The following is a 19677-nucleotide window of genomic DNA, read 5'->3' on the forward strand; positions in this document are numbered from 1 at the left end:
CATCATGATCTCATGATAGCTTTAATAGAACAAAAAAAGTTTTCATTTTTTGGACGTGGGACTACGTCTAACCGGAATATATGGAGGGTAAAATGAAAACCTAAACACATAACATGCAGGAAAAAAATGAAAGATTTGGAATGCTTATAACTCGAAAATTTCTTACTGGATCGGAAAGATGTTTGCATCAATTGATAGAAAATATTTCTACGCATCTATCGCAACTAACAAAATGTTATTTTTCATTAGATAAACAATTGAATAACTGTGAAATATTAGGCGTTAACTAAACGCCCTAACTCCCTCGTTTTGATTGGCCCGATCACGGTTTCCCTAACACAGCCATCAAAACCAAGCAGCCTTGGGGAAATCGGCATTGCAAATACATGAAAGTAGAGGGTCCTTTGTTCTCACCGAAAAATTTTCCCTTACACAGACTTTAAAACCAAGTAGCGATGGAGAATTCGGCATTGCAAACACATGAAAGTATGGGGAGTTTTTGTTCCCACCGAAATGTGTTCCCTAACAGAGATTTATAAACCAAGGTGCCTGGAGGAAATCGGCATTTCAAATTCATGCAAGTCGGGGATATTTTTGTTCCGACTGAATGTGCTTCCCTAACATAGACTTCTAATCCATGGAGCGAGGGGAAAACGGCATTGCGAATTCATACAAATCGGGGGTATTTTCGTTCCGATTGAAATGTGTTTCCCTAACACAGACTTTAAAACCAAGGTTTCTGGGGAAATCGGTTTTGCAAATAAATGCAAACTTCGAGTACTTTTGTCTTCGCTTGCCTTTGTGCAGACTGGAATATGTCGGTCCAAACACGATCTTCTAAACTTAAGAACCTGGAAAAATCATGCAGACACTAGATACGAATGAACTTTCCAGTTTCAAGCAAATTCGCGGTTCGAGAAGTACGTACACTTGAGAGATGTAAAATTTATGGGAAATGTAAAATAAAATAATCGTTTGATAACTCTTCCGTACATATTTTTTATCCTAGGCATCATACCAAAAGGTATGTCGTTAAATTTACTTGCAATGAAGAACATAATCTATCACAATGCAAGAATTGACCTTACATGGCATTATACAATCTTTTTTCTCACAAATATGTTGAATTCAAATGGATTTGGAAACTGTTTCCTTCAATCAAGAATTCAATCAATACAAACGAATGATTGCTAAGCTAAGGTAGTCCCACGTCAACCTTGCGGTTGTATCATAGATCTAACCCACCAATTTTTTTTCACCACCGAATTTTCGCCACCGAAAGATTCCCCAAAAATACCGCGAGTATCAAGTTTCTACGAAGTCCAGGTCTTCTAGGGATTAATACGGAACTCAACGTAGTATAATTCCTCTTCGCAGTAACGAGATTGTCTATGTTGGTTCTCTGATAAACAACTGACATCAACAACAGCCGTGAAACTCAGACGGGCATAGCAAATGGAAGTTGTGTCTAGTATGTCTCCCATAATTCTTGAAGTAGATCAAACTACGACCACGTGTGAAGTGTACCCGTAGTTCTTTACAGGCACGGATTTTTTCAAACGTCGGATGCTCAGAACAGTCTACAGAAAACGGAGCGCTGTGAGAGAGGATGAACAAAGATGGTGTTCGTACCGCATTCGATGGGAAAAAGAACAAGAGAATCCCAGCGAGTGAAGTGTTGGAGAGAGTTGGAAAAATGCTGATGACCCTCAATGGCAAATTGCTTCCTAAATGTTTGGCACCATGCTGAATAGCATAGTTATACGCACCTTAATGCCCCATTCGCGGGCTGCTATACCTGACATCCAGTGTGATGCTCATATGCTCGAAATGAACAACTGTACTTATCATGTGCTCTATCGTACACCTCATACGCAGGTTGACGGAGCTCCGCCTTGCTTTCACCACTCGGTGAACGCTCCGCATGCACCCATCATGCGCACTTATATGGGCCATACCGTTCGAATAAGAGGCACTGAAGGTCTGCCTTCTATGGGTTATATGTACTCGTTGTTCAGGGCCATTTCGAGATCGTTTCCTTTCGCTGGGCACCGGTATCGACCGGGGTATGACTACCGATGCCGATGGGGGTTGCTTTACGCAATAAGTACTGGGTGACTCTGTCTGCCGGTGTTGGTTTGTTTTAATAGTCAAGAGTGTAATTCTGTGCTGCATATATTAGGTTGTCAAAAAGTCCTGCGGTATTTCCGCGAGGTTTCGTTGTAAGTTGTATTCATTGTATCGAGTCATACTATAGCTTGTTGGAAAGGTATTTTTGCGCGCTATAATATAGTCCTTGACAGTGTTTTGTTTGGTTAAGTCGTTCATGAGTTATAGTGTCGCAAATATGGAGCAAAATAAAGAGAAAATCCGACATATTTTACAGTACTACTATGACAAAGGCAAAAATGCATCTCAAGCTGCCAATAAAATTTGTGCAGTTTATGGACCCGATACAGTTTCCATTTCCTCCGCACAACGATGGTTTCAACGTTTTCGTTCTGGTGTAGAGGTCGTCGAAGATGCGCCACGCTCCGGAAGGCCTGTCGTCGAAAATTGCGACAAAATCGCTGAATTAGCCGAGTAAGACCGGCATAGTAGCAGCCGTAGCATCGGCCAAGAGCTGGGGATAAGTCATCAAACCGTTAATAACCATTTGAAGAAGCTTGGATTCACAAAGAAGCTCGATGTATGGGTGCCACACACGTTGACGCAAAAAAACATCTTTGACCGTATCGACGCATGTGAATCGCTGCTGAATCGCAAAAAAATCGACCCGTTTATGAAGCGGATGGTGACTAGCGATGAAAAGTGGGTCACTTACGACAACGTGTAGCGCAAACGGTCGTTTTCGAAGCCCGCTGAAGCGGCTCAGGCGGTGGCCAAGCCCTCATTAACGGCCAGGAAGGTTCTGCTGTGTGTTTGGTGGGATTCAAGGAATAATATATTATGAGCTGCTTCCCTATGGCCAAACGCTCAATTCGGACCTGTACTGCCAGCAACTGGACAACTGGTAGCACTCATGAAGAAGAGGCCATCTTTGATAAACAGAGGCCGCATTGTCTTCCATCAGGACAACGCCAGGCCACACTTCTTTGGTGACGCGCCAGAAGCTCCGGGAGCTCGGATGGGAGGTTCTTTTGCATCCGCCGTATAGTCCGGACCTTGCACCAAGTGACTACCACCTGTTTTTGTCCATGGCGAACGAGCTAGGTAGTCAGAAGTTAGCCACAAAAGAGGCCTGTGAAAATTGGCTATCCGAGTTTTTATTATGAAGTTGGCATCTCGTTGGGAACAAGTCATCGAACAAAACGCCGAAATTTGACTTAAAACAGATGATTGTAACTAATTTTATGAACAAATGAAAATTCAAAAAAAATACCGCAGGACTTTTTTGACAGCCTAATATAACCCTTTTTCTTAACCAATCTCGTCATTAGTAGCCATACCTCGTAGGTAGAAATTTTACCATATTGGAAAACAAGTTATAAAGCTCGCTTCTTTATTCAGCATAACTTGAAACAGCTTAACCCGTCTCTGTAATATCCTCGCATCTGCATTAAACCTTTCACTACGGCAGTGTGCTCCGTCGGAGTGCTACCGCTGAACGGAGCACTGCGCCGAAAAGTATGCATATGGTGTGTGTGATCAATGTGCAGTATCACCCTGATGCCGTCTATAGACGACGCTCGTACACACAAGTCATCGCGCGGATGTCGCCTATAGACGACGCTCGTAGCGAAAGGCTTAAATGGGTCATAGTACATCGTGCGAGATGCGTAACCAAGGGATTGAAGCTTTCGAGCTGAAGCTGAACACCGATATCTTCGGGCCAAAGACCTCGTTGAATGCTTTTATTTATCCCTAACTTCAACATAGACCTGCTGTCGCATGAACCTCGAACAAGTTTAAAAAAAATGTTTTTTTTTGGCAAAATGGTGGCAGTTTGAAGAAAAAAAATCTGTTCAAAACGCTTTTTTACGTTTCTCGATTGTTAAAAAAATTTGAAATAACTCGGTAAAATGGAATTTTTGAAAAGTCCTTTCTAGAGTATATCCTTGAATGTCTAACCTTCCGAAATATGATTTTTTTCTTCATATTTCTAGACTAGAATACTGACGTTATTTATTTCTGATCATTCTAGACGGAAGATGTGTGTTCAGCCGTTTGTTCTGGCTTTGCGGTTCGGCAGTTTCCATTTCTAGTCGTTCTAAGCTATTTGAGGTTCTGCTAGTGACCGTGCCTTTAGGGGCTCAATTACCACCACCATTATCAACGGTTCCATTACATCCTGTGGTTCAGACAATGGAAGGATACGTCTCCATTGTGTCGTGTCATGTGAATTTAGTGTGGCTACTAGTTGCTGATTGGGCACTTGACTTGCCCTCAGCGGTTCAATCGAAACCCGTGGTTCAGTGATTGAGATGAGTCGAATCCGGCGGGTGAAAAGCTACTGAGTTATTAGCAGTAGCTGACTCGATTGAAACGATTCAATCATAACCCTTGGTTCTGTGATTGAGTTGACATGCTGCCACTGAGTTATACTCAGCAGACTTAAAGCTACCTGAGGTGTTGGGAGTAGCTGAAGAAGGATCTGACTTCCCTTCAATTTTTCGACTAGACTGATTATGGTTCTGTTTTCGCTCGCTCTTTCCGTTCTTCTTTTCTTTTGCTATAATGCACACTGTTATGGACCTATTTCGGATACAAGAACATGCAGAAGTCGCGGTTTTAACTACCGTTGTTCGTCCGCTAGTCTTCTCTCCACTTTTACTGCAACATTGTTTAGTGATATTTCGCTTAGCACTATTTCAAACTTTGGGTATACGAAGACACTCCGAAGGCTCCGGTGTCTAGTACACACTACTGCATTTTATGCACGAAGCACGTTCAATCGGAAAACACTGCCTGGTATAAGTTTGATAGAGCGAAAAGCATTAAGCGCAGCCGCCAGATGGCGAGGATTATGAATTACAGCGTCGGCGGGAACGCGTAAAACACTTCTCTGCATCTTCAAGTGCGACATGGTAAACACAATCAGCTATGTATGAAGTGATCACTACTAGTAATGCACGAAGCCGATGGAAACGCTAAAAAAACACACACACATACCATTGTTGACAGAAAAGGTAGCTCACTCGGTCACGCGTCGCCTCTGCATTCAGGTCGAAGGAACCGGTATGAGTTTGTGTGTCTATCTTTCCTTCTTCGCCATATTCCATTCATACTGTCGTTCGGCCATCGACTCGGCTCTCATCATTTTCCGAATTTCTCTGGTTTCCTTCCGCTTGTAGCACTTACTGTCTTCCATCAGAGTGATGTCGATATGAATTATCCCGGCGATTACACACAGCTTCCGACCAGACAAGCTGACGGCTCGCATTGCCACGAGTCGGAATGTGTTGTTTAATTTCCTTCGATTTCAATGAGTGTCCAGGGCCATCAATGCATTTCTTTTTGCTGCTTGGTCCAGTGTTTGGGATGATTCTGGTCACAGCGTTAATGGGCTTTGTCGCCTTCTCATAGGCATAATCGCCGTGCCGGTGGAATTTGAGCCAGTCGTCAATTATTACTCTTAGGTCCCCCGCAAACTGCAGACTGACTTGTCGACCGATAGTTCGGTCGGCTTCTTAATCAGAACGGAGAAGTATGCATGTGCGCACAGTACACCGATTCAGTTGGGTCGGTTTTTGCACCAGTAGGGCGATCCGACCAAACTGTCGGCTGAAAAAAAGTCTTCGCTTCGACAAAGTTGTTACATATTGACGTAGGACTACGTCTAACCGGAAGATATAGGGGGTGAAATGGAAATCTAGGCACTGAACAAGTAGGAAAAAATGCAAGATTTGGAACGCTTATAACTCGAGCATTTCTCAATAGATCGCAAAGGTTTTTGCATCAATTGATAGGAAATATATCTACGCATCTATCATAACGAATAACATTTCATTTTTCTTGAGATAAATAATTGAATAATTGTGAAATATCAAGCATTGTCAAAATGCACTATGTGCCCATTTTTGATTGGTTTGATTGGCAGCAGCGAAATAGAATGAAGCACGATTGGAAAGGAAAAAGAAAAAAAAACGAAACATTGGTCGCAGTCTCACACATGCGTAATTCTCGAGCCAGTCAGTCTGCTTAAAAATCCCCGCTCCGCTGCCGTAACGGTCTTTTTTCAGCCATTCTTTGTGTGGACACCAACTGGACAACATCGTTGCTGGACGAGCTGGACGGCGAGGGATCGAGTGCCTTTCTCAAGGCAAGAGGGCCGAGGTGGTAGCGCTGGAATAGAGTAATAGAGTAGAGTAGAGTTTTCAAAGGGCCTTTCTCAAGGCTAGAGACGAATGAACTGCAAAAGTTTAAAGTCTCTATAATTCAAGACCTTCCTTCCTTCCTTCCGTAACGATCATTCTCATTCAAACCGTACACCACATCGATTCGCATCACAACACATCAACAAGCCAACCGAAGCAGCCATGTCTGGACATTGTAAAGGAGGAAAAGTGAAGGGAAAGGCAATTCCCGCTCGAACCGTGTTGATCTGGAGTTCCCCGCAAGGGTAGCTAGGCCGAGCGCGTTAGTACCAGTGCACCAGTCCACCTAGCCGCCGTTATAGAGCTTCGGCTGCCGAAGTGATCGAGTTGGCTGGCAAAACTGCTCGCGCTTTGGTTCGGTGGACATCAAGACAACAACAGGCTGACGCAAACGCAATCGCAAAACGGCAGCAGGTAGCAGAAGAAAAAAGTTTGTTCTTTATACAAACTGCTTTGGTGGCAAATCCAGAACAAGGCGGCATCGAGGGCGTTCGAAATGGTTTTTTTCAAAACCACCACAAGTACTAAGTTTTCTAAATTGGAACCATTCCATAAAACAAGGCGCTTTTCAGGGCCATTAAACCTTCCAAAAAAGAGTATAGTTAGAGTTTACAGTTCAATGCTTTCTAAAACATTATCCAAAATAATAATGAAACACAAATTTTTTTAACGCTCATTCGTTCGTCTCGTTGGACTCGCCCCTCTGACTGAGTCTGCCGATTTGTCTCTATCCTGTGAGTGTGTACCGCTAGAGTATAAAACACGCGGACCCCAAAAAAATATCTTATTTTCTTTCAAACCGTAAACCCGTGTGGTTGTACGGCATCGGCATCGTGGACGTAACAAAGGAGGACAAGTTAAGGGAAAGGCAAAGTCTCACTCGAGCCGTGCAGGTCTCCAGTTCCCTGTTGATCGCATTCACTGATTGCTCCGCAATCATCCATCAACATATTCATAAAGAGCAAACAGTGAACTAATCCATTTTTCAGGTAGATAGGTAGGTATTCACGTAGGAGAAGAAAATAAAACAATATATTTAACAAAAGCTGTCCCCTTTGTATAGTCCTACGTCACTCCGGTTATGTCCCTGACATTACCCACCCGTCTTTTTTTTTATCATTTTTATGTTATCAAAAATAGGGCGACCAAAATTGTCGACGAAATAAAAAATCTAACATTCTTATCTTTATAGATAGAGATAAACATAGTTCAACAATGTTGTAGCCCCAGTTATTTTAAACAACTTTGTAGAACAAAGCATTTTTCTATCTTTTAAAATAATCGATTTAACGCTTTTTTCTAAGTTGCATTAGGGTGACCATGAAAAACGTGTTTTTTCTGCTTTAACTTTTATATTTAAAATTCTATATCAAAACTGTCTTCGTACGACTTTTAGAGCTTATCGATACCAACATTTTGCGAAGCAGAACTTGTCTATATCTTAATACTACTCAAAGTTATTGATGGTTTTTTACCTAAAAACTCATGATTTCAATTTTAATTTACTCAAACACAAAAAATAACATAGTTTTGAAAATCACACATCATGTAGAGTGAAATGTGCTCTTTCAAATGCCGCCAATAAACTTTGTTTATGTTTGCCCCAGAAAGAATGACAAACAAATCAAAAGAGCATGTTTTTTGGGCAGAAATGTCAATAACTTTGAGTGATGTTGAGATATTGACAAGTTCTGCATCGCAAAATGTTTGTATTAGTAAGCTCTAAAAGACTTTTGAAGACAGTTTGTATGTAGAATTTGAAATATAAAAGTTAGAGCAAAAACAGTTTTTTTCATGGTGACCCTAACGTAACTTAGTAAAAAATTGCACTATATCGGTTATTTCAAGAGATAGAGAAAAATTTGTTCTTCAAAGATGTCTCAAATGATTGGAGCTACAACATTGTCGAACTATGTTTACCTCTATCTATAAAGATAGGAAAGTTAGATTTTTTATTTCGTCGACAATTTTGGTCACTCTATTTTTGACGACATAAAAGCGAGCGCTCTATCATGAGTAACAACTTTGCAAGTTTTTGTCTAGAGAATAACTGTCGAGCTCTAAATGCTAATTTCCACTTAAATGCATCTCCTGGACCATTGTGCATTGTACTAGCGCGTATCGAGATTATGTTTAGTTAGTACCATCTCTCGAAAGAACCCATACCAAGTTTGGGCCGTATCGGTCTGTTTTTTTGTGTTTGGCACTCGTTTGAATCGGAAAAGTCGAGCATGTTATTTTTCATCTCATTTCCCGTTTTCCATCACAAAAACGCATCAGCTAACTCCTCAGCAGTTGTGGTCGCAAAATGATGAAAATGAGGTTCCATCTCGTTTCACATTCTCCCTGTTCTCCAGACTTGGCTCTCTCGGGCTGCTATCTGTTCTCCAATTTGAAGAAATAGCTGGCGGAAAAAAAAACCATTCAAACGAGGAGGTGATTGGAATGGCTATTCTTCAAACTTGGACAAGTCTTATTATTCGGAAGGGATCAACAGAATAGAGCAGCTATACTCAACCTGCGGCCCGTGGGCCACATGTGGCCCGGCAGGCTTTTCCGGTTGGCCCATCTGGTGTTACTTTATTTTGAACTATTTTTAATGTGTAACAATAACGAAAACCTATGAAATCATCACCTATTTTTTTACGTAGGGCTATATCTTTCAGTAATGGTGCTAAATCAGAAAACAGAACACGTTTTTTAAGAAATAGAAATAGAAAATGCAGCGTTTTTTAATTTATCATTCATGATTCAGAGTCTAGTTTAGTTTTCCGAATAGGCTTTTTTTTAAAGTTAAAGCCGAATAAATTGAAGTTTTAAAGCCTCTATAATTCGAACTTGCAGACCGCAGTCTTTCTCAATACTGATTTCAGACAAAGCTGATTTGTTCGATAGAAAGGACAAATGAAAGACTGGTATCCACATAGTGATGTATGTTCGGTGGAGACACTGTGTTAATTTTCACGCCGTCTGGTGGAGAGTGTTTCTTTATTTTTGCACCACATCATTCTTGCATCTTTACTGGAGTGCAAGTTGAAAATTTCGAAAACGATATGTAACATTTGGGGAGCAAGGATTCGAACGTTAACATCTCTTTGCCGGTTGAGAGAAGTGGTATTACAATTACTTTCAAAAGATAAAGTGCTTTAAAAGCCAACAAATGGAATCACAAAAATCTAGAAGTTTTGGTGAAATCATAAGAACTCAGTAGATGATGCATGTCGTCGGGTGGCCGTGAAAGTAGTATAAATACCGTGCTTACTCTGGCTGGTTCCAGTTTCTGTATTGCTACCATGTTGAACGAACGTGCAGAGCTTGCACAAGTTAAGCATAAAAAATATTAAAAATATAACCAATCTTCACATAACGGTATGAAAACCAACATGGTGCGAGTTTTCATACAGATATGTGGAGATTGTTGCGTATAATTGAATCACACGTACAAATTGTTGAATTTATGGTGGAAGAGAGATTCTGTAAATTTGGAAGCGTGTTCGGATTTATTGGTGTAATGATGATGATGTTTTGAATTAAAGAGGCTCTCTCAGATTCTCAGACTTGCTCAGTTAATACGCCTCTAGCCTTAAAAAAGGCCAATATGGAAAACTAAATAAAACATTCGGCCTTGACAAAGACCATTTGGAATGCTGCCGCTGTCGCTGCCAAATGGTCACTAGCAAGATGACTAATAAATCGTGAATGATTTAATGGTGACATTCCGATCGATCAATTAATTTTTCGTGAATTCGAGCATTGTTTCAGGGTTTAAAATGTCATCAAAGTGCAACGCATTTGAAGCCGGGTGTGAAAAAGCTATTTTCAGCAGTGAGTGCTGTGTTCTTCTGTGGAAACTGGAAGTTTGCGAAACATTCGCAAACAATGAAACATCTCCCTCACTGAGAGCATTCATTCAACGGTCCTCAGTGCTACCAAATATTTGTGCTAAAAAGTTTCATTCTTGAATTACTATAATGTTTGTTTTTCGGCATTCATAATTCCTACGTTAACAATGCGGTCGTGTCTTAGACACAAGCGGCCCGCGACACCATGACTACCACGTATTTGTGGCCCATCTGAAAAAAAGGTTGAGTACCGCTGGAATAGAGCAACGTTAGAAAAAGTATAAGCCCAAAAGAAAACTATGTTGAAAAATAAAAAAAAGTTTCCCCAAAACAATTAAGTTGTTTTTATTTTTACACGAAATTTTCAAAAATTTCGTTAGAACCTCTCAGTACAACTTTCTGGCGCGCCTTTTGGCCAAAACATTCTACTTCAGCGTTCGATTTGGTTGTTTGTCCGCACGAATAGAATAAGAATTTACTCGGAGACAGATTCTCTGGATAGCTGCTGTTTGATTGGAATTGTATTTTTGTGATATCAGCACCAGAGAGATTTGTCTAGATTTGCCCTGATTGTTCTCAATAGATTCAAAAGATTCTGCGATTTTTGCCAGATTTTGGACGTTGATACCCGGGATGAATCCTCTCTTGACTTCTATCGAATCGACAACATTTTTGAAAAGACAAAACGGATCGCATCGGAATTTTTACCTTTTATTCATTAGAACAGACACGATCGCTAGGGGCGATGCTATAAAATAAGCAGTGATTCCGGATTCTACGTGACTAGAGCTTTAGTTCATAGAGATCATGGAGAATAAATATGTGTGTTTTCATGCCACTGTGAGGCAAATCCAATTCTCATGTGAAGGAGTGTTTATTTCGTGTTCTGGCGCATGTCTCGTGAAAAAATTCACGAACACTACCATGTGCTCGAATGTGTTGCAATAAACGCTACTGGAGTGGATTCCCTTATCAATCACCAACAGGTGGGTAATATATAGTAGAGTTTGTGTTGTGCTCTGTTTTCATTTGGGTTCTCATCGTTGCGGGCGAGGGTATGATTGAGCTAAATGATTATTAAAATGATAAAAATGAAAGAAAGGTTTCATCGATACCTATGAAATGGCGTAATCATAACTGTTGGGTTGTGTTGTGTACTAGAAAATGATATGCATTTGGGAGTGATTCATTCATCGTATCTCCCACACATAATCTCAATAACGCATATCATTCGTAATCGTCCTCATAGCTAATAACGGAAATGCTCTGCAGTTCAGTTCACAGCCAAAAGCAGTCGCGTATAGACGAGCAGAGTCGCGGGTGTTCTGTTTCCGAATATAGTTGTATATCACCGATACATGTGTGTCGCTCAATCGAATGTTTTGACATGAAGATGATTTAAGGATTGGGTACAATTTGAGTACATTTCGAGAAAGCACTTTCGTTCACTCGAAATGTTATTCTATTGAAAAATCAACCCATATTGTGATAAGATAAGGAAACGCAATTTCACGATTGCAGTTCATCGTTCAATATAAGAGCAAGAAAACAAATAATTTTGCGAGTGAATTTCATTGATACATCAATCGCTGCTAGTAGTGGTCAATTATAGCAAAAATGAGTGGTGCCAAAACGAAGATATTGCAGAAGTTATCCGCGCACAGCAGTGATGTGACATCCGTTGATTTCTTCGGGAACTCATTGCTTGCCACAGGGTCAAGGTAATGCAACGCGAAAAAATGCCATCTGTTATATTAAGTCCTTAGAAAGATGATTAACGTCGTAGTATGTGAAAGAGCTGAAGCGTTTGAATATCGATTCACAAAATCAAAATATCGAAACGGTGTGAAAAAGCAACATGATACCACTGAGAACTCAATTATTAATAGCACCGCATGAATCGATACGTGGTACACGTGTTTGTTTGAAAAAGTACAATAATTTCGTTGATTGCCATTAAACATTAATACGCCTCACTTAACTATGTCGTGTGGATTCACGATTCAATTGTTTGTGTTTTATAAGGTAAAAATCAACTTCGTTCCAAGGGTGAAATGAAATGCTTTATTTTGAAGTCTGAAGCGATTGAAACATTTATTTGTGGGTGGATATTTGTATCTAGTGATTGCTTAAGTTATATTACATATTCGATGCTTTCCCTTTTCGTAAAAAGATGATTGCGTATTGAACCTAATTTAATTCAGGATGTTATCTTTGACTAAGTTCATAATTTGCGTAACCGAAGACAGAATTTCTAAATAAACTAATTTCATCAGCAAATGAGATCAACGCTGTGAAACATTTTGTTTTTGTCTCATACATAATTACTCATTGTCACAATCAATACAAATATTACAGAAGGGTTACGGAAACTACTAATCGAAACCACGTGTATAAAGATAAAACGGTTAAAAATTGATCAACCCAGATTTGACTTTTTTTTAATCGTGCATTTAAAAATAACTTGAACATTACCTACTTATTGAAAAGGTTTTTGCGTATGGAATGTTGCCTCAATTGTGTTTTTGATAGTTTCCATTCAGTTGGCGTCGAAGCGTATATTCAAAATACCCATTGTTCCCACGCCGACTTGATGAAACTTCTTAAAAGTGGACGAATGAACTTTGATAAACATAACTAATGTGATTGTGGAACGTCTGGGAAGCAAAAACTAGTAGGATACCGAAATAAACCAGAAGAAGCGTGGTCAGTTCTTTCAAAACGTCATGCTGACCTAGGTCGCAAACAATAGCGTAGAAATGAACTGGACTGTCAACAAACTAGATCACCGAAAGACATAAAAGATATACATGTTTAAAAACTCATGTCGCCAAAAACATGTCAGATCGAGTCATTTCCCACACCATATTCATTAGTATTTATTTTGGCCTCGCGTCTTTATAACATGGCCTGATTCACAATGTTTCTCCAATTAACTCGGTTCGTGGTTATTGCTCTCCAATTCCGCGGGCTACCCGTGCTCATCATATCCTGTTCCACTTGGTCTAACCACCTTGCTCGCTGCGCTTTATGTGCTCCTCGCCGTCTTGTTCCAGCTGGATTCCCGATGAACGCTGACGCTTTTGCAGAATAGTTTTCCGGCACTTTTGCAACATGTCGAACTCAGCTTATCCTTCCAGCTATGATCGCTTTCTGCATACAGGTGAATTACGTGACCTCGTGGTTCATCCTCCGTTTCCATACGTCATCCTTCTGCACACCGCCGAAGATGGTTCTTAACACACGTCGTTCACAGACTGCGAGGGCTCGCAGATCCTCTACGAGTATTCTCCACGTTTCGTGCCCGTTGAGGGCAACCAGTCTTATGAACGTTTTATACAGGGAACATTTCGCACGATTTCTAAGTCTGTTTGACGTCAAGATTATGTGGGGACCATAGTAAGCACGACTCCGCTTCGCGTCTTCGTCTTCGGAACTTGCGGCTGGTATCATTGTCAGCCGTTACCCTTGAGCCAAGGTAGACAAATTCATCCACTACCTCGATCTCATCGCCGTCAATCACTACGCCACTGCCTAATCGAACACTGTCGTGCTCGGATCCGGATGCCAGCATGTATTTGATTTTAGGCGCATTGATTCTCAGTCCAACTCTCTCTGATTCGTGCTTAATTCTGGTGTAATGTTCAGCTATCGTCTCAAATGTTCGGCCGCCGATGTCTACATCATCAACGAAGCAGATAAATTGACTGGATCTGTTGAACACACAAGCTAAACGCCACTCGTCTCATAACACCCTCTAGCGGAATATTGAATAGCAGGCAGACTCCATAACCTTAGCGAAGCCCTCTGTGACACTCGAATGAATCAGATAATACACCTGATTTATGCGTACAGAACTGGAATCTATCCATCGTAGTCTTCATCACTCTTGTCAGCTCCCCGGGGAAGTCGTTTCCGTCCATGTTTTTCGATAACTCTTTTCATATTATTGAATTCTATGCGACTTTAAAGTCGATGAGTTGATGGTGCGTTGGGACTCTGTACTCACGGCATTCGGCATGGAGGATCTGCCTCAAGGTGCTCAGTAGTAAACCGATTTTCGATGAAGCCTGTCGTTCCACGAATCTGTCCGTAAGTGGTGATAGATGACGGAAGATGATTGGGGAAAGCACTTTGTATGCGGCATTCAGGACAGTGGTTGCACGAAAGTTTTCACAGTCTAGTTTGTCGACTTTCTTACAGAAGGCAAATGAACCCATCTTGTATCCCAAATTATGACTATCAGTCGATGCAGACAATTAACCAACTTTTCCGGGCCCATCTTGATGAGTCCCAATCCGATGCCCTATATCCCAGTTGATTTGTATTTCTTAAGCTGTTTGATGGCATTCGTAACTTAACCTATCGTTGGGGTGGTACATCTTCATTGTTTATTGTACCAACGTAATCGGTTCCATTGTTACCTTGGTCCTCTGCTTGTACCCTTTTCAGGTGTTCCTCGAAGTGCTGCATCCACCTTTTGGTCTTTGGTCACTTCACGATCGTTCATCAAGATACTTCCATCTTTATTTGAGTTTCTGGTAGAACTTTCTGTTTCATGAGAGGAGTGCAACTGATTTAATTCCTCACACTCCTTCTCTTCCCGGAAGAATTGAGTTTGCTGTACCCGCTTCTGTTTATATCCACAGACTAACGGGTAGCTTGACGCAGCATTAGCAGCATTCTTCTCGTGTGACACTTGCTGACACTCATCATCGAACCAGCCGTTCCGTCGTCTACGTTCCACGTGAGCTATAATGTTCTCTGCTACACTGTTGATGACTGTCTTGACGATTTTCCAGCAATCCACAAGAGAAGTTTCGTTAAGTTCGTCCTATTCTGGCAGCGCAGCTTCGAGCGAATGCGCGTAGTTTTCGGCGACATCTGCTTCTTTCAATCGCTTAAAAATGTTGTTCACAACGGAGAGTTCACTAGGTAGTGGTCTGAATCGGTGTTAGCGCCTCGATAGGTTCTGACGTCAGTTATGCCCGAGAAGAACTGACTATCTATTGCAACATGGTCGAACTAGGATTCTGTTTGACATTTTCGATGCGATTAAAATACTGGTTGTTTACACTTCAATAAAAACGAACTTCACTATGTTCTGATGTACAAGTCTTTACTTATACAGGGTACGAATTAAAAATCTAAAGATTGGTGTCATAGTGAAAATTGTCCTATTATGAACGCGTGTTACTCAGTCATTTATTGATGGGTTTACAAGATTTTGGCACCAATCGATTCGGACACTCACCAACAGTCTATTGCAATATAGATAATTAATCGGCGTATCTGGATTAAAGATATTGAAAATCTGTGCGAAACTTTCACAACGATTCGTGGATTTCGTATTGACGCAATTGAATTTTGAACTTACAACATCGAGCCACATTCGTGGTCAGCTGGTTGAGCAAAAAAGGTTGAAGGACCCCCAAACATCCTAGACATGACCGCATAGTTGGCGTAGTAGTATGGGTAGGCTGACCAAATAGTTCCGGCCTAAAAACGGGACACGTAATCAAAAATCAATTTTTTGAGAATTTTATTGAGCGAATGAAACCGAGAATAAAACCAAACAATTGAACATTCGTCTACAGCCATTCCATGCCAAATATATATAGATTCTCAGATTTCGTAGAAATTGGTGGTTTTGTTTCTTATCGTAAAATATTTGACCCGAAATGATTGATTTTTCGGACCACCCTAATGATAAACTAAAAAATACGGCTCCAATATTCTGTGATAACAAAACTCGCAATGTTAGCGAATATTTGAGAATCGGTATATCGCTTTGACCTGGAATGGCTGTATATGAACCTGTTTTGTTCTCTACCAGGAAAGAATGTTTAGATGATTATGATTTTTCGAAATATTCCCATAAATTTTGTCACAATCCAGATAAAAGTTCTATGTCACAACAAATTTATGATTTCTATATAAAGTCATGACTTTTCCGTCGTCCACATATTGTTCATCATGGAAAAATCATTCCAACTGATGCGGTACTGCTAGACACACATAGACTAACTTTTATTTTTTTTTAATGTATTCCAACGCAGCATAATAAAATTAACCACAGTTTAAATATATGTCGTTTACTGTGTCTCATCTGAATCAACTAAACGTTCAAGACCACTTTGCTCCTCACTAGTCAGAAATACTTCTTTCCTTTTATGTTTATGTTTTTATGTATTTTAGTGATAAATCGTTTATTCTTACAGGCTCAAGGTGCTCACACATTGTTTGACTGAAGCCAAATAGTTGTTTTTTTTTCGACAGATAAAATTTGATCAACTTGTGGTGATAAAATATATTCGAGATAAAACACGACAAGCAAATATTCAGTTATTCAGGATGCCTGAATTTTTTTTTATCTGTTTTCCGAGCCTGTCATTACATAGTTAGGCTTAAATATTTGATTAGATTTTTTCCATTTTCGATGTATGCCAATGTTTGCCACTGTTGATAATTGAAGATTGGCAAACAAAATAGTGTTTGTAACCAACAAAGTGTTGGTTTCAAACCAAACTTCATCTGTCAGAAAATGTCAAATATTCGACTTCCGGACAAACAGTGTTCGGCCACCTTCAGTTATATAAATTTGATGATGCCAAATTGCCAAGTGGCAGTATCAGTGGCAGATACATCGTCTCTTTTAACAAGACGAATAAATGTTTGAATTGTCACAAACTAATGTCTCTAGTAGAAAGCAACCATAGTTTTAAGCATCGGTTTTCAGTTATATCCCGTAGTACAACAGGACACTTTTCTTGTGAAAGAAAAATAAGAGCGCAATCCATCAAAAATACTAAGAATCCTCTCGATAGAAGATCCACAAGAGAAAGAAATTTTGTGTTACCCTGCAATTTAGCATCATATTCACCGACGAAATCACAAAAACTCTTCTTCTACACGAATCGTGTAAATATGAAGATATTCATAATGTTTTACGAAGGAGTTTTCAATATCAATTGCATGTTGAAGACAGTTGTGTGAAATCCCAATTCCTTCATCATATGTTCATTCGAGTAAAATTATTGAAAGTAATGATAGTGAAATATAAAGGAATATAAGAGTTTTCTGTATATTCAAAATACGGTACAAATTGATAGAAAGACAGGACAATCAAAATTGGTCGAAAAAACAGTAGTGTCCCGTTCTAAACGGTACGTTTAGTCAACCTAACAATGGGACGATATTCGCTCAATGTTGTTTTTTTCTTTCCAGAAAAAATATTGAAAATTATTCCGTTACTGTATTGATGAATTTTCGTACTTTTCATCGAATACCCTCCATCAAAGTTTGAACTCTCTGTTGATCAACCTCAGCGGTCATTTTATCGTTGAGATCTTTTCATGTCTGCAGCAACTCGAGTCACTTTGGCACCCTTCTTCAATTTCCGCTTGATAATTGCCCAATATTTCTCGATTGGGCAGAATTGGGGGCAATTGAGACAATTGAGTTCATTTTCAATGTAGTCGACTCCATTGTCACGGTTCCACTGAGGCACCTCACGATTTTAGTGGCAGCTTGCCAAACCTGAGCAAATCTTCCTTTGTGAGCCTTAAGAAACGTTCTTTCTGTTTCCTCATTAACGGTTCTACAGGCACTCTTTCCTATACATTTTCGAGCCCATTGTCTTGTTTGTGACGAGAACCTTGGTTTTCTGTCCACTGCTGCAAATTCCTTGCCAAACTTCCTGGCGAATTTATCAGCGAAAGCGAGCTTAAATTTACTGGAGGCATCTCCTCTGGTAGTGGCCTTATAGAATTTCAGGCCTGGGAGCTATTCAAAATCCATCTTCACGTACGTTTCGTCATCCATCAGCATGCACACTTCGTACTTCGTCAAAACTGTGCTGTATAACTTTCGATCGTTTTTTTTTTGGCCACCATATTTTGCTTCAGCGTTCAGTCTGGTTGCTTGCAGGCACGAAAATTACGATAACCTTCTCGCATAAGAATTCTCCGGGTGGTTGAAGTTGTGTTTATATATTTCGTAGTCGTAGTCCGAGAGTTCCGGGTTTGTCTTAATGGTTCTCAATACTTTCAACCTCAGCTTCCGATCGTCAGTTCCACTACGATGCTTCCTCTGATCCTTCCGAACATAATACGTTCACGGAAAAGTTTCAACACATCATACACGGTCATTTAGCCAGTTTCAGCGGTTTCCCTATTTTAATGACCAAGCCGGATTTGGAATGTGTGTCCAAAATAACATTTTATCTCTTCTCTTTTTCAAACCAAAAGGCCAAATCATTTTTCCCTTCGAAGGATACTGGTTTTTGTAGGGTCTTGCTGCAGCTGCATAGTGGAGCCTTGAATAACAGATGAATTATGCCTGCCTAGTGAAGAATACCTTGAACGAGCAGACAGGAGAGTAGGAAAGAGGAAACAGGAGAGTGGATTCGACGGCGACAGTGAGAAAGATAGGTGAATTGGCGAGTTAGCAGTGAAATCTTGGTGTAATAATAAATGTTTAGAAACCGGTGATATAGTGAATTCTATAGTTTTCCAAACAATTTGCGATCAACAGATTTCAGATATACCTACTACGACTGCTGCTATAAAATGAACAGTGATTCCGGATTCTAAATGTTTCAAGTCTTATCATTGGTGTACAGTATCTACTACAATTAATGCGTTGGAACAGAGCTCTGAAGGAAAAATGACCGGAATGGGAGGATAGACACAACATGATGATTTTACAAAATGACAACGCCAGATCACATATTCATGGATCTGCCAAGAATTATCTAGGAAGAGTGAACTGGTAGGCTCCACCTCACCCGCCATATATTCTAGACTTCTGGTCCACGACGTCTTTCCACCATGAAGAGCGGTTTCGGTTCCGCGTTTTACCTGAAAGATGGCAATTTTAATTATGTCCATTCACTCCCTTATTGCTAACATTGAACTTGTCCCAAAGGAACTTCATATAATTAAATAAAGATATTCACTCGCGTCATTTTTGCTGCGAATTCCGACACAAAAAGTATGATTTTTGGGGATTTAAAAACACACTTATTCGGATAAATTTTCTTCGACAGAAATATATTCTAGCCTGAATGGGGCGACTTCACCCGAAGTTTCTTATTATATAGAGCCCTATTCCAGAAAACGAGACGAGCAAAATATCCTATTCCAGTACACGAGTTTCATTGAAATGTTTTATTTGGTAGACTGGAGAGACTTCAGTCACTTTTTCTCGGTATGATCAGTGATGTCAGATGGGAAAAACAAAAAACATTTTCAAAATTGATCAATCGATACTCTTTTCTCAGTGCCAAAATATCTAAAACATAACAAAAAGGAATAAGATTCGTACCGTTCTGAATCATATTTCGGACAACATCATATTTCGGACACTTTGTTTTAATATCTTGAAATTCTTAATGTACTGATGATATAACTATTAAATTAATATCACAATTGCTTCTTTAGAGTAATCCCTTGGTTTCACTATCATTTCCCATGAGAACTGCATTTCAATTATAGCATAATCGGCAAAAATCTTAC

At 40.0% G+C, this 19677-nt stretch overlaps 1 protein-coding gene across 1 annotated transcript in view; it reads left to right on the forward strand.

Annotated features, from left to right (window-relative positions):
* The first annotated feature begins 11391 nt into the window (after positions 1-11391).
* Positions 11392-19677, forward strand: part of LOC129765332 (WD repeat, SAM and U-box domain-containing protein 1-like) — a 63867-nt gene continuing 55581 nt past the window's right edge. The window contains exon 1 of the mRNA XM_055765508.1: positions 11392-11880. Within this exon, the coding sequence (XP_055621483.1) occupies positions 11777-11880 (104 nt within the window). The 5' untranslated portion in view covers positions 11392-11776. The remainder of the gene's footprint in view (positions 11881-19677) is intronic.

Source organism: Toxorhynchites rutilus, chromosome 2 (genome assembly GCF_029784135.1).
Source record: "Toxorhynchites rutilus septentrionalis strain SRP chromosome 2, ASM2978413v1, whole genome shotgun sequence".
In the NCBI taxonomy this organism is placed as follows: Eukaryota; Metazoa; Arthropoda; class Insecta; order Diptera; family Culicidae; genus Toxorhynchites; species Toxorhynchites rutilus.